Source organism: Heteronotia binoei, chromosome 2 (genome assembly GCF_032191835.1).
Source record: "Heteronotia binoei isolate CCM8104 ecotype False Entrance Well chromosome 2, APGP_CSIRO_Hbin_v1, whole genome shotgun sequence".
In the NCBI taxonomy this organism is placed as follows: Eukaryota; Metazoa; Chordata; class Lepidosauria; order Squamata; family Gekkonidae; genus Heteronotia; species Heteronotia binoei.
In genome coordinates this window covers 11,964,551-11,980,091 of record NC_083224.1, presented here as the reverse complement: position 1 = coordinate 11,980,091, position 15,541 = coordinate 11,964,551, and the positions used below count along the sequence as shown (strand labels likewise).

Genomic DNA, 15,541 nt, shown 5'->3' with positions numbered 1-15,541 from the left:
CGGCTCTCCAGGGTCTCAAGTTGAGGTTTTTCACGCCTACTTGCCTGGACCCTTTTTAGTTGGGAGATGCCAGGATTGAACCTGGGATCTTCTGCTTACCAAGGAGATGCTCTACCACTGAGCCACCGTCCCTCCCCGCAAGCGTGAGGCTTGCTACCTAGCATTTAAGGACATCAAACTAGAAACAGAAAAGGGTACCCAAAAGCCTGATGAGTGACTGGATGAACCCACCTTTATCTGCTGAAGAGAAATCTCCCTTTCCTTCTTTGTGTATTTTCAGCGTCACGTTTAGATGATCTGAGGTCTGGGAATTGCGCACAGCATAGCAGGTGAATATGGAGTGGTTCCTCTGCTCTGTTGCGTTCACCTCCAGGGAACTCTTCACGGAGAACGTCCCATCCGATTCCTGAGTCATGGGCTCAGGTGTTCCGAGATCTGTCTCACTGCCGTTCTCCCTCCACACCAGGCTTGTGTCGTTGGGATAAAACCCTTTTGCACTGCAGGTGATGGTCACTTGCTGGTTCACAGTGGCGTCGACTTGGGGGCCGAGGTCCGTGGACATCTTGGGGGCGACTGGGTGAAGGGAACCAGAAAAAAACCGCATCAAGAAAACGAAGTTCCTGTTCGGGAAGACCTCGAGGGATTGTGGTGAAGATAAAATTTGGGAGGGGAGGACTGTGGATGCTCCCCAGACCTCCATGGAGGAAGACGGGGATAAAAATTCGGTTCAATGTTTCATTCTTGCCCTCCCACCTTCCCAGTTTATTTTTAATTATATCTTTCAGGGCTTTTTTTGTGGGAAAGGCCCAGCAGGAACTCATCTGCATACTAGGTCACACACCCCTGACATCACTGTTGTTTCACACAGAGCTTTTTTGGTGGGAAAAGCCCAGCAGGGACTCATTTGCATATTAGGCCACACCCCCTGACAGCACCATTGTTTCACACAGGGCTTTTTTTGTGGGGAAAGCCCAGCAGGAACTCATTTGCATATTAGGTCACACCCCCTGACATCGCCGTTGTTTCGCACAGGGCTTTTTTGTGGGAAAAGCCCAGCAGGAACTCATTTGCATATTAGGCTACACCCCTTGACAGCACCATTGTTTCACACAGGGCTTTTTGTGGGAAAAAGCCCAGCAGGAACTCATTTGCATATTAGGTCACACCCCCTGACATCACCGTTGTTTCACACAGGGCTTTTTTGTGGGTAAAGCCCAGCAGGGACTCATTTGCATATTAGGCCACACCCCCTGACATCACCATTGTTTCACACAGGGCTTTTTTATGTTGAAAGCCCAGCAGGAACTCATTTGCATATTAGGTCACACCCCCTGACATCACCGTTGTTTCACACAGGGCTTTTTGGGGTGGGAAAAGCCCAGCAGGAACTCATTTGCATATTAGGCCACACCCCCTGACATCACCACTACTTCACACAGGGCTTTTTTGTGGGGAAAGCCCAGCAGGGATTCATTTGCATATTAGGCCACACCCCCTGATGCCAAGCCAGCCGGGACCTGCTCAAAAAAAGCCCTGATATCTCTTCTTCCCTGCACTTAGGCTTCCTCTGTGTGAGTGTCTCTGTCTCCTGCAGAACAGCCATTTTGTGTCTGGCTCCTCCTCCTGCAGCAGCCATTTTGTTGTTGGGCCCACACTAGCCTGTGTCAGAATTCTGTAGATGCCCAGAGGTTTTGATTAGTTGGGGAGCCCTGCTTCATGGCATCCTACTCCACCGAGGTCCCAACCCTCTACAAACCCCTCCCTCCCCAAATCGCCAAGGATTTCCCAACTCAGAGTTGGGAAATCTCTCATGCGTTGTTTTTCGTCCTGAATGCTATTTCTGAGACAGGCATGGTTTTGGGAAGTACACGCTGCTCTAGCAACAAACCTCAGTCACACCTCAGAACAGGGGCAACACAGCATAGAGCAGAAAAAAACAACTGTGTACAAAACACGCAATAAAATATATATATGTAAAGTCTCTCTTGTTTGTCTCTGTTTGTTTCCAATGATACCAAATGCACAATACACAAAAATATCTCACAAAAGGAAAGGAACCACAACACTTCAAATGTCCAGAAGATATAAAGTCCTTCACATCTCCTATTCGATTCTGTGTGGTATCCAAATTTCATATAAATCCAGGCTCCAAAAGTGATGTTACACGCTTGTGCCTAATGGAAATTTGATTAAGTGGTCTTAGTTGACGTCGAAAAGTAAAATTGAGCAGATTGGCTCTTCGAGGAAGCATTCAACGTGAAATGTGATCCAGTCAGAAAGGAAAAGGAAAGGTCCAATGTGGAAGCACCAGCCGTTTCCAACTCTGGAGTGACATTGCTTTCACAATGTTTTCACGGCAGACTTTTTATAGGGTGGTTTGCCATTGCCTTCCCCAGTCTTTTACACTCCCCCACCCCCAAGCAAGCTGGGGACTCATTTTACCGACCTCGGAAGGATGGAAGGCTGAGTCAACCTTGGACCGGCTACCTGAATCCAGCTTCCGCCAGGATCAAACTCAGGTCATGAGCAGAGGGCTCCGACTGCAGTACTGCAGCTTTACCACTCTGCGCAACCGGGCTCTACTGCTGGTAGAGACCATCAAAGCAGAAGAAGAAGACTGCAGATTTATACCCCGCCCTTCTCTCTGAATCAGACTCAGAGCGGCTTACAATCTCCTATATCTTCTCCCCCCACAACAGACACCCTGTGAGGCGGTTGGGGCTGATAGGGCTCTCACAGCAGCTGCCCTTTCAAGGACAACCTCTGCCAGAGCTATGGCTAACCCAAGGCCATTCCAGCAGGTGCAAATGGAGGAGAGCGGAATCAAACCCGGTTCTCCCAGAGAAGAGTCCGCGCACTTCACCACTACACCAAACTGGCTCTGTAAGCCCTGTAAGCTCTTGGAGGATTGGATACATTAGAAGAAGATATTGGATTTATATCCCGCCCTCCACTCCGAAGAGTCTCAGAGTGGCTCACAATCTCCTTTACCTTCCTCCCCGACAACAGATACCCTGTGAGGTGGGTGGGGCTGAGAGGACTCTCACAGCAGCTGCCCTTTCGAGGACAGAGAGCGGCCTACAATCTCCTTTCCCTTCCTCCCCCACAACAGACACCCTGTGAGGTAGATGAAGATATTCAATTTATATCCCGCCCTCCACTCCGAAGAGTCTCAGAGTGGCTCACAATCTCCTTTACCTTCCTCCCCCACAACAGACACCCTGTGAGGTGGGTGGGGCTGAGAGGGCTCTCACAGCAGCTGCCCTTTCAAGGACAACCTCTGCCAGAGCTATGGCTGACCCAAGGCCATCTCAGCAGGTGCAGGTGGAGGAGTGGGGAATCAAACCCAATTCTCCCACACTTAACCACTAGACCAAGCTGACGCCCAGGTAGTCGCTTCCCATTCTTGAACACATTGGGAGCATACCGGCAGCTGCGGACACTGGACTTGCAATGAACGCACGTCTGACCAGTGTCTTAATCAGGGCTTTTTTTGGAGCAGGAATTCCTTTGCATATTAGGCCACACACCCCTGATGTAGCCAATCCTCCAAGAGCTCACAGGGTCTAATGTAAGCTCCAAGAGCATTGGCTACATCGGGGTGGGGTGGCCTAACATGCACAGGAGTTCCTGCTACAAAAAAAGCACTGGTCTTAATAGTGAGCTATTTTATTTACACAAAAACTCTTAAGGGCAACTGCATAGAAACGATAGACTGATCTTTTATCCGTAAGAAAAACTGTTTCGGGAGGTAGCAGGAAGTGGCGGGGCAGGAGGGGCAAGTGGAGGAGCGGGGGGGGGGGGGGCACAAGACCTTTCCCCACTTCCTTCTCCACTCGTTACTTCCTCCTGAAGCAATCCCGCCCCCTCCAAGCAAAGAAAAGGATCATTAGTCTATTGCGGCATGCATTTGCCACGCGACGCAGTTTAGCCTTAAACGGCAATCGATCCTTAGGTGGGGAATCTCCGCACGCGGCAAATCCAGAGAAGGTCACTGACTGCTTCGCCTGTCTCCACACTACGAGCAAGCAGTTAAGAAAGAGCCTCTAGCCACACGAAGGTTCTTTTTTTCACATGCGGTGGACTTGTGAAAAAGCGAAAGAGTAGAAGAAGAAGAAGAAGAAGATGATATTGGATTTCTATCCCGCCCTCCACTCCGAAGAGTCTCAGAGCGGCTCACAATCTCCTTTACCTTCCTCCCCCACAACAGACACCCTGTGAGGTGGGTGGGGCTGGAGAGGGCTCTCACAGCAGCTGCCCTTTCAAGGACAACCTCTGCCAGAGCTATGGCTGACCCAAGGCCATCTCAGCAGGTGCAAGTGGAGGAGTGGGGAATCAAACCCGGTTCTCCCAGATAAGAGTCCGCACACTTAACCACTACACCAAACTGGAGTATTGGAAGAGTATTGGAAGATGATACAAGAAATCTCCAAAATTTTGGGTTACGACTTCAAGAAAACTGCAGAGACTTTTTTGCTTGGGTTACAATTAGAAAAATTTCCAAAGGAAGACAGGACTTTAATTTGGTACTTGCTCTCAGCTGCGAGGACACTGTATGCGCAGCTGTGGAAACAGGGAAAAATACCAGAGAAATGGGACTGGATTGTGAAAGTTTTATCGTGGAGTGAGATGGACAAATTAACTAAAACTTTAAAAGACTATGATCTAGATATATTCAAAAAGGAGTGGAAGAAATTTAAAAGATACATGGAGAAAGAATGGAATATAAAAAGTCATTGGACATTTTTTTAGTAGTAATGAGAGAAGAAAAATATTGAACTTTGATTGGTTAGCGGTACCTTTACAATTGAATTTAAATTTATAACTTCGGGGAAGTCAAATATTGGAGGGAGGGGGGGGGTTGAAATAGCATATGGGTTAGTATAGAAAAGAGACAATTAATTACTGTAACCATATGTTATTAATAAATTGTTAAAACACAAGAAAGAGCCTCTAGCCGTCCAGGTGACCCGTTTCCGAGCTACAGAGATTCTCTAAGTTGTGCTCAGATATATTCCTCAAGGCCCACTGAGACCCGAAAGAAACTCAAGCCAGGCGTTCCGGCCAGGAGGCTGAAATCTCCGTCTTGCCCTTCCAACATTGCTCCTTTGTCAAACTGCCTCTGTCCAAAAGTCATGCTGGATGGCGCCTTACTCTTGAGAAAATAACAAGTGCTCGGCTGGATCTGGCCGCCTCCACCAGGTCAGAGGTCAGCTGTGCCCCTGGCATTTTGCAAAACAGAAGGATTAAGGGGTGGGGGGAGCAGCTTTATAAAGGAAATAAGGCTATGTCACAGCAGACTGGTCCAGGAAAACAAACTGCCTTGTTCTGCGTTGTCTAACACAGGGGTGTAGGGTTGTCAAGTCCAATTCAAGAAATATCTTCGGGGTGGAGCCAGGAGACGCTGGGGGTGGAGCCAGGAGCAAAGGTGTGACAAGCGGAATTGAACTCCAAAGGGAGTTCTGGCCCTCACATTCAAAGAGACCGCACACCTTTTCAATGCCTTCCCTCTACTGGAAATAATGGATAGGGGCACCTTCTTTTGGGGCTCATAGAACTGGACCAATCTTTTTGAAACTTGGGAGGGTCTTTTGAGAAGAGACATCGGATGCTATGCTGAAAATCTCGTGTCTCTTCCTCAAAATACAGCCCCCTCCCCGCCCCCCGAAATTCGTAGTTAATTTCTCCATTATACCCTATGGGAATAAGTCTCCATAGAGAATAATGGAGTGCCCAGAAGATATTTCCCTCCCCCACTTTCTGATAACCCTGAAGCGGGGGGAGGGTCTCCCAACCGGGGGATCACCTGCCCCCACCTGGGGATTAGAATACAATCCGAGATAGGTCACTATAATGGATAACAGAACAAAAAATGCAAGCTAGTGACAATTTACTAAGAAATATATAGAAACCAGTCCAAATGTCCAAAACATGTACATTCAAGTCCCCAAGTAGTGTGGTGACAAGCCAATCAATGAAGTACTTGTTTCTTTCCAGTCTTCATCAGACCTGGGACCAATATTGATTCAGTTATATAGATTCCTACAGGGGTGTCAAACATGTGGCACAGGAACCAAATCAGGTCCCCGGAAACTCCTATCAGGCCCCCCAATAACTCACTGTCATCGGCTTCCTTCTCCCTCTCTTGCTTCCTTCTGCATCACAACTTGCATTGCCAGGCTTGCTCAATCGCACAGGAGCTACAGAGCAAAGCTCCCCCCTTGGGGAAGAAGTAGGGGAAGGAGAGCTTGCTTTGCCAGATGCTCTCAATCACGCAGCAGAGCTACTGAGCCAAGCCTCTCTTTCTTCTGTTGGCTGAGGCTCAGCAAGCCAGTGAGGTGGATTAGGCTGAGCGTGTGTGTTTGTCTGTGTCCTTTATAAAGTTTATGATCGATTTGGCACTCACCTTACGCCGCTCTCACGTTCGTCTTCTCAGCGTGGCTTCCTTCCGATTTCCCACTATCTGCCCCAGGCCTGCAGCAAGGATCGGCGTTTTCATGCAGCAAACAGAAACTGGTTTTTAGCGGTTTCTGTTTGCTGCGTGAAAACGACAATCCATACGTCAGCCCCGGGGCAGATAGTAGGAAACTGGAAGAAAGCCGCACTGAGAAGACGAACGTGAGAACGGCATAAGGTGAGTGGGAAATCAGTCTATATCTCCGTGACCTGGCATTACATTTGATGACGCACATGGCCTGGCCTGACAAAGTCAAGATCTGGCCCTCATAGCAAAGGAGTTCGACACCCCTGGTCTAACATGTCACATTTTAGTGTTTGTGCTTTGTTCAGATGACAGATCCTTTCCAAGTTTCCTCAGTTCCTACTGCATTGCTTATTAGGTGGATCATTCTACTGATTGCATGGATTTATGTTGTGGAATCCGCCGTGAGAGCCAGTTTGGTGTAGTGGTTAAGTGTGAGGACTCTTATCTAGGAGAACTGGGTTTGATTCCCCACTCCTCCACTCGCAGCTGCTGGAATGGCCTTGGGTCAGCCATAGCTCTCTTACCTGGAAGAACCGGGTTTGATTCCCCACTCCTCCACTTGCACCTGCTAGCATGGCCTTGGGTCAGCCATAGCTCTGGCAGAGGTTGTCCTTGAAAGGGCAGCTGCTGTGAGAACCCTCTCCAGCCCCACCCACCTCACAGGGTGTCTGTTGTGGGGGAGGAAGGTAAAGGAGATTGTGAGCCGCTCTGAGACTCTTCGGAGTGGAGGGCGGGATATAAATCCAATATCTTCATCTACCTCACAGGGTGTCTGTTGTGGGAGAGGAAGGTAAAGGAGATTGTGAGCCGCTCTGAGACTCTTCGGACTGGAGGGTGGGATATAAAACCAATATCTTCTTCATTGAGAAAGGCAGAGTGTGAACAGAATGATAGAATCATAGAGTTGGAAGGGACCTCCAGGGCTATCTAGTCCAACCCCCTGGACATGCAGGAAACTCACAAATAAAAAAGGTAAGGGTAGTCCTCTGTGCAAGCACCTGTCATTTCCGACACTGGGGTGACGTTGCTCTCACAACGTTTTCACGGCAGACATTTTACGGGGTGGTTTGCCATTGCCTTCCGCAGTCCTCTACGCTTTCCCCCCAAGCAAGCTGGGCACTCATTTTACCCACCTCGGAAGGATGGAAGTCTGAGTCAACCTGAGCCGGCTACCTGAAACCAGCTTTCGCTGGGATCGAACTCAGGTCGTGAGCAGAGAGTTCATACCGCAGTACTGCAGCTTTACCAAATACCTCCCCCTGAATTCACAGGATCTTCATTGCTGTCAAAGGGCCATCTAGCCTCTGTTTAAAAACCTCAAGGAAGGAGAGCCCACCACCTCCTGAGATCTGTCAAGGTCAAGTTATCCTGGGCCACCCAGGTCAGAGCAGATGAACAGAGGCGGATTTAAATAAAATAAAGGGGAGGGACGGTGGCTCAGTGGTGGAGCATCTGCTTGGGAAGCAGAAGTTCCCAGGTTCAATCCCTGGCATCTCCAACTAAAAAGGGTCCAGGCAAGTAGGCGTGAAAAACCTCAGCTTGAGACCCTGGAGAGCAGGGGAGGGATGGTGGCTCAGAAGTAGAGTATCTGCTTGGGAAGCAGAAGGTCCCAGGTTCAACCCCCGGCATCTCCAACTAAAAAGGGTCCAGGCAAATAGGTGTGAAAAACCTCAGCTTGAGACCCTGGAGAGCCATTGCCAGTCTGAGAAGACAATACTGACTTTGATGGACCGAGGGTCTGATTCAGTAGAAGGCAGCTTCATAGGTTCAAAATAAATTAAGATCTGCTTCTCCCCCGAGGCTGGTCAACAGGGCATGATGGAGAGACCCCTCCCATGCTCTCTGGGTGACACGACCTTGTCCTTTCTCTACGGTGATCCCCTGTGCAGCAACGTTTCTCATACCTCGAAGGGCATTGCCCAGTTTGAAGCTCTGCGACAAGGGGCCGCTCAAGGTGCTGTGCTGGATCTGGCAGGTAAGCTCCGACTTCACGTCCTTCTCCGTGAGGGTCACCGCCACGGTGCTCACAACTCGGTAAGAGGGGCTCTCTGTCGGGGGCAGAGTCATGGTCCGGGAGTCATGGATGGTCCTCCAGTTCTTATGCCAGGTGACCGTGATCTCTCGGGGGAAGAACCCATCCGAGGTGCAGCTGAAAGTCACCAAGGTCCCCGAATCCACTCTGCTTGGAGGGCCGGTGATTGAGGGCTGGGACGGTGTGGCTGGAGGAGGAAAGGAACAAATGAGTTTCCTGGTATCCCAAGCAACGGATATCGCAGTGCAAGTCATCACACAGCTGCAACATGGAACCAACAAAGGGATTAATTGGGATGGAAAGTGCCATCAAGTCAAAGTGACTTGTTCAAGCGTGTTCAAGGCATAAGAACATAAGAGAAGCCATGTTGGATCGGGCCAATGGCCCATCCAGTCCAACACTCTGTGTCACATAAGAACATAAGAGAAGCAATGTTGGATCAGGCCAACGGCCCATCCAGTCCAACACTCTGTGTCACATAAGACCATAGGAGAAGCCATGTTGGATCACGCCAATGGCCCATCCAGTCCAACACTCTGTGTCACATAAGAACATAAGAGAAGCAATGTTGGATCAGGCCAACGGCCCATACAGTCCAACACTCTGTGTCACATAAGAGCATAAGAGAAGCCATGTTGGATCACACCAATGGCCCATCCAGTCCAACACTCTGTGTCACATAAGTTTAGTTTTAGTTTAGTTTATTTATGATTTATATCCCGTCCTTCCCACAACAAAGGGATTAATTGGGATGGAAAGTGCCATCAAGTCAAAGTGACTTGTTCAAGGGTGTTCAAGGCATAAGAACATAAGAGAAGCCATGTTGGATCGGGCCAATGGCCCATCCAGTCCAACACTCTGTGTCACATAAGAACATAAGAGAAGCCCTGTTGGATCAGGCCAGTGGCCCATCCAGTCCAACACTCTGTGTCACATAGAACATAAGAGAAGCCATGTTGGATCAGGTCAGTGGCCCCTCCAGTCCAACACTCTGTGTCACATAGTGGCCAAAAAATTAATATATATATATATATATATATATATATATATATATATATATATATATATATATATATATATATATATATATATATATATATATACACACACACACACACACACATACATATATACACACTGTGGCTAATAGCTTGTAGCTGCTACCACCTCCTGTGGCAGTGAATTCCACATGTTAATCACCCTTTGGGCAAGAGCTGAACGGAGGTAGTTTAATATCGCTTCCCTCTGCATAGCAACCCTGGACTTCCATGGTGGTTGCCCACCCAAAGATTAACCAGGGCCCAACCTTGCTTGGCTTCTTAGACCTGTCAAGGTCAAGTTAACCAGGGCCATCCAAGTCAGGGCAGACACTTCATCATTACACCAAACTGACACCCAGATAGTCACCTCCCGGTCTTGAACACATTGGGAGCATACCGGAAGCTGTGGCCACTGGACTTGCAATGAATACACATCTGACCATTGTCTTATTCAGGGCTTTTTTCGCAGTAGGAACTCTTTTGCATATTAGACCACACACCCCTGATGTAGTCAGTCCTCCAAGAGGTCACAGGGCCTACTGTTTTATATTTATAATCTGAATTTCTCATTTTAATTCATGGGAGATGAATTACTCCAAGCCACTGATTAGAGGAGAAAGGCAGAGTCACACGGGTACTGGCAAGAAGACTGAAGAAGACCGCCGATTTATACCCTCCCTTCTCTCTGAATCAGAGACTCAGAGCGGCTTACAATCTCCTATATCTTCTCCCCCCACAACAGACACCCTGTGAGGTAGGTGGGGCTGAGAGGGCTCTCACAGCAGCTGCCTTTTCAGGACAACCCTTTCAAGGACAACTGGTATGAAAGCTACGGCTGACCCAAGGCCATTCTAGCAGCTGCAAGTGGAGGAGTGGGGAATCAAACTCGGTTCTCCCAGATAAGAGTCCGTGCACTCAACCACTACACCAAACCAGAATGGGACTGGGTGTGACTGGAAAGGAAGAAAATACAAGATGATGTGGGGCTTTGTGCAGGGGATGGGAGAGAGCGAAAGGGAAGACTGGGTCTCAGATGGAACGATAATCAGGGGTCGTTTTGTAGAAAAATAGGTGGTGGAGCTCATCTAGGGATTGTTACGTAGCTGCACCTACTCTTCAATGGACAAGGAGGTGGAACTCTCGGAAGGAGGAGGAGGAACTGTCAGAAAGGTTCAGGAGCTGTGTTCCTGTGAGCTCCCACTGAATCTGAGGCCTGACTATAATCCATCACAAGAGAATACTTCCTCCATCCCCACACAATGCTTGCTTAGGAACAGGGATAAGAACATAATAGAAGCCATGTTGGATCAGGCCAATGGCCCATCCAGTCTAACATTCTGTGTCACATAAGAACATAAGAGAAGCCCTGTTGGATCAGGCCAATGGCCCCTCCAGTCCAACACTCTGTGTTACATAAGAACATAAGAGAAGCCATCTGGATCAGGCCAATGGCCCATCCAATCCAACACTCTGTGTCACATAAGAACATAAGAGAAGCCCTGTTGGATCAGGCCAATGGCCCATCCAGTCCAACACTGTGTCGCATAAGAACATCAGAGAAGCCATGTTGGATCAGGCCAATGGCCCATCCAGTCCAACACTCTGTGTCACATAAGAACATAAGAGAAGCCAGGTTGGATCAGGCCAGTGGCCCCTCCAGTCCAACACTCTGTGTCACATAAGAACATAAGAGAAGCCCTGATGGCTCAGGCCAATGGCCCATCCAGTCCAACCCTCTGTGTCACATAAGAACATCAGAGAAGCCATGTTGGATCAGGCCAATGGCCCATCCAGTCCAACACTCTGTGTCACATAAGAACATAAGAGAAGCCAGGTTGGATCAGGCCAGTGGCCCCTCCAGTCCAACACTCTATGTCACATAAAAACATAAGAGAAGCCCTGATGGCTCAGGCCAATGGCCCATCCAGTCCAACCCTCTGTGTCACATAAGAACATAAGAGAAGCCAGGTTGGATCAGGCCAGTGGACCCTCCAGTCCAACACTCTGTGTCACATAAGAACATCAGAGAAGCCCTGTTGGATCAGGCCAATGGCCCATCCAGTCCAACACTGTGTCACATAAGAACATCAGAGAAGCCATGTTGGATCAGGCCAATGGCCCATCCAGTCCAACACTCTGTGTCACATAAGAACATAAGGGAAGCCCTGTTGGTTCAGGCCAGTGGCCCATCCAGTCCAACACTCTGTGTCACACAGTGGCCAAAAATTTTTTATACACACACACACACTGTTTCTAATAGCCACTGATGGACCTCTGCTCCATATTTTTATCCCATCCCCTCTTGAAGCTGGCTATGCTTGTAGCCGCCGCTACCTCCTATGGCAGTGAATTCCATGTGTTAATTATGTGGATCATCTCCCCCCCACCCCGCGGAAAGGTTCAACGCCAAAGCCAGCATTAGTACAGAGGGTTTCTGACAGATTAGGCTGCTTTCCATGCCGCAAAGGAAGCAAATGCCGCACAGAGCCTTTCTTTTTAGCAAGCAGCAAAATAGCCTTATCTCTATGGAACAACATGCAGAGATAAAAGGAGCCAGAACCCGGCTAAGATGTTAGATCAGTTAGTGGAGATTAGTTCAATGGAGTGGTCAAGTATGGTCGCCCAGTGGTCAAGAATTTTTAAAATGTTAGCATTAGCTGAAGGAGGGGGAAAAGGATAGGTAAATTTCAACACGCTTCGCCTCACCGCAAAAAACAAATGAGCGAATCCTCACCGAACAACGAAACAAACTTTTCAACAAGCGGTAACGAATGACAACTCTGAACGACTTAAGGGACGAATTCTCTTGAGTGGGAACGATTCTTCGGATTTTACCTTCAAAATCAGCCCCTCTCAAGCAATTCTCTCCCTCTAAGCTATGATATTGGATTTATATCCCGCCCTCCACTCCAAAGGGTCTCAGAGCGGCTCACAATCTCCTTTCCCTTCCTCCCCCACAACAAACACCCTGTGAGGTAGATGAAGATAATGGATTTATATCCCGCCCTCCACTCCGAAGAGTCTCAGAGCGGCTCACAATCTCCTTTCCCTTCCTCCCCCAAAACAGACACCCCGTGAGGTAGATGAAGATATTGGATTTATATCCCGCCCTCCACTCCGAAGAGTCTCAGAGCGGCTCACAATCTCCTTTCCCTTCCTCCCCCACAACAGACACCCCGTGAGGTAGATGAAGATATTGGATTTATATCCCGCCGTCCACTCCGAAGAGTCTCAGAGCGGCTCACAATCTCCTTTCCCTTCCTCCCCCACAACAGACACCCCGTGAGGTAGATGAAGATATTGGATTTATATCCCGCCCTCCACTCCAAAGGGTCTCAGAGCGGCTCACAATCTCCTTTCCCTTCCTCCCCCACAACAGACACCCTGTGAGGTAGATGAAGATATTGGATTTATATCCCGCCCTCCACTCCGAAGAGTCTCAGAGCGGCTCACAATCTCCTTTCCCTTCCTCTCCCACAACAGACACCCTGTGAGGTAGATGAAGATATTGGATTTATATCCCGCCCTCCACTCCGAAGAGTCTCAGAGCGGCTCACAATCTCCTTTCCCTTCCTCCCCCACAACAAACACCCTGTGAGGTAGATGAAGATATTGGATTTATATCCCGCCCTCCACTCCGAAGAGTCTCAGAGCGGCTCACAATCTCCTTTCCCTTCCTCCCCCACAACAAACACCCTGTGAGGTAGATGAAGATATTGGATTTATATCCCGCCCTCCACTCCGAAGAGTCTCAGAGCGGCTCACAATCCCCTTTCCCTTTCTCCCCCACAACAGACACCCTGTGAGGTGGGTGGGGCTGAGAGGGCTCTCCCAGCAGCTGCCCTTTCAAGGACAACCCCTGCCAGAGCTATGGCTGACCCAAGGCCATTCCAGCAGGTGCAAGTGGAGGAGTGGGGAATCAAACCCGGTTCTCCCAGATAAGAGTCTGCACACTTAACCACTACGCCTATGGAGTCCTGTGAGCAAAAATTCTGCTTTGTCAGCTACCGGCATTAAAAATATAAACTACGGCATAAATCGGTTTGCTCTGGGGCCACTTTTCCTGAGCTAAGACAAAAAAAAAAAAAAAAAGCGTGAGCCAGAGGCTAAAAAACTGTGAGCTAGCTCACACTAACTCAGCTTACAGGGAACACTGCTCCCAAGGCTGGCACATTTATTAAAGTAGCAAAGTCTGGGCTCTATTCTATGGCTTTGCATGGAATGTGGGATTTGCCCCCACAGTCCTGGGACTCACCGAGTGTACTTCCCTCTCTGGACACTGCAGCGCCACAAATAGAGAGGAGAGGGGAGGGGGAAGATCCTGTGAATTTAGGAGGGGGGGGGTGTTTGTGAGTTCCCTGCATTGGGCAGGAGGTTGGACTGGATGGCCCTGGAGGTCCCTTCCAACTCTATGATTCTATGGCACATGCGGGCAAAGGGGAGGGGAGGGGTGGTGGGGCACAGGGTTGCAGGGTGGTGCTGCGGAGGGAGCAGGGCACGGCGAGTCTGCCTGGAGCGCCGCGCACCCTAGGGGCGGCCCTGGTTGCAATTCAGCAATCTCTCTTATCTCCTCCTGAAATTCCTTTGTACGAGAACAGCAGCTGAACGTTCTGGAAGGTTAAAATGTTCCTCCACTTGGTTTTTGAATGCTGCGGTTTCTAATAGCAGTAGAAAAAGTATGAGCCCTGCAGCGCCTTATAGACTAACAAAATTTGTGGTAGGCTATGAGCTTTCATGAGTCACCGCTCACTTCTTTCGACTCCTTTCCATTTATTCTCTGCATCCTCCTGGACGGAATCCTCCTGGACCGAACTGAGACCTAGGTTTCCTGTCTCATTACCATTGCTGGTATATCTATACCTACCTTCCCCTCTGCATATCACACCTAACCCAATCCCGTCTGCTATTGCCATTCAGCATCTAAAAGCATCTTTATAACGTTTATATTTCCAGTACCTTGGGTTGCATTTTATGGCACACATGGCCTGGCCCAACAAGGTGACATTTATATTGGATCCAACCCTTCCGCTCTATGAAGCATCTGTGCAGAACTTTCCCCCTGACTGGCCCCTCAGATGATTAGTAGTAGTAGAAGAAGATGATACTGGATTTACATCCCGCCCTCCACTCCGAATCTCAGAGCGGCTCCAATTGTCTATATTTTCTCCCCCCACAGCAGACACCCTGTGAGGTGGGTGGGGCTGAGAGAGCTCTCGCAGCAGCTGCCCTTTCGAGGACAACTCCTGCAAGAGCTATGGCTGACCCAAGGCCATTCCAGCAGGTGCAAGTGGAGGAGTGGGGAATCAAACCTGGTTCTCCCAGATAAGAGAGCTGTGGCTGACCCAAGGCCATTCCAGCAGCTGCAAGGGGAGGAGTGGGGAATCAAACCCGGTTCTCCCAGATAAGAGAGCTCTGGCTGACCCAAGGCCATTCCAGCAGCTGCAAGGGGAGGAGGGGGGAATCAAACCCGGTTCTCCCAGATGAGAGAGCTCTGGCTGACCCAAGGCCATTCCAGCAGCTGCAAGTGGAGGAGGGGGGAATCAAACCCGGTTCTCCCAGATAGGAGAGCTCTGGTTGACCCAAGGCCATTCCAGCAGGTGCAAGTGGAGGAGGGGGGAATCAAACCCGGTTCTCCCAGATAAGAGAGCTATGGCTGACCCAAGGCCATTCCAGCAGCTGCAAGTGGAGGAGTGGGGAATCAAACCCGGTTCTCCCAGATAAGAGAGCTATGGCTGACCCAAGGCCATTCCAGCAGCTGCAAGGGGAGGAGTGGGGAATCAAACCTGGTTCCTCCCAGATAAGAGTCCGAACACTTCACCACTACACCAAACTGGCCTGGAAGAACACAGGCCTCTTGGAATACTTCCCCAAGCCAGGAATAAGGTTCCTCTTTCACAAATGTTTCCAAAAGCCAATTGAAGCTTTCATTAAGGTCACATTAGGTGAGAGAGTTTCATACTTCATTAATTTAGATGGGTAACCCCA

General features: G+C 49.3%; 1 protein-coding gene across 1 annotated transcript in view; it reads right to left on the bottom strand.

Annotated features, from left to right (window-relative positions):
- LOC132590741 (tyrosine-protein phosphatase non-receptor type substrate 1-like) overlaps nucleotides 1–15,541 on the bottom strand; it is a 379,499-nt gene that overhangs the window by 38,393 nt on the left and 325,565 nt on the right. Inside the window, exons 4-5 of the mRNA XM_060263655.1 lie at nucleotides 8,389–8,703; nucleotides 232–573 (exon numbers count right to left, since the gene is read on the bottom strand). Of these exons, the coding sequence (XP_060119638.1) occupies nucleotides 232–573; nucleotides 8,389–8,703 (657 nt within the window). The remainder of the gene's footprint in view (nucleotides 1–231; nucleotides 574–8,388; nucleotides 8,704–15,541) is intronic.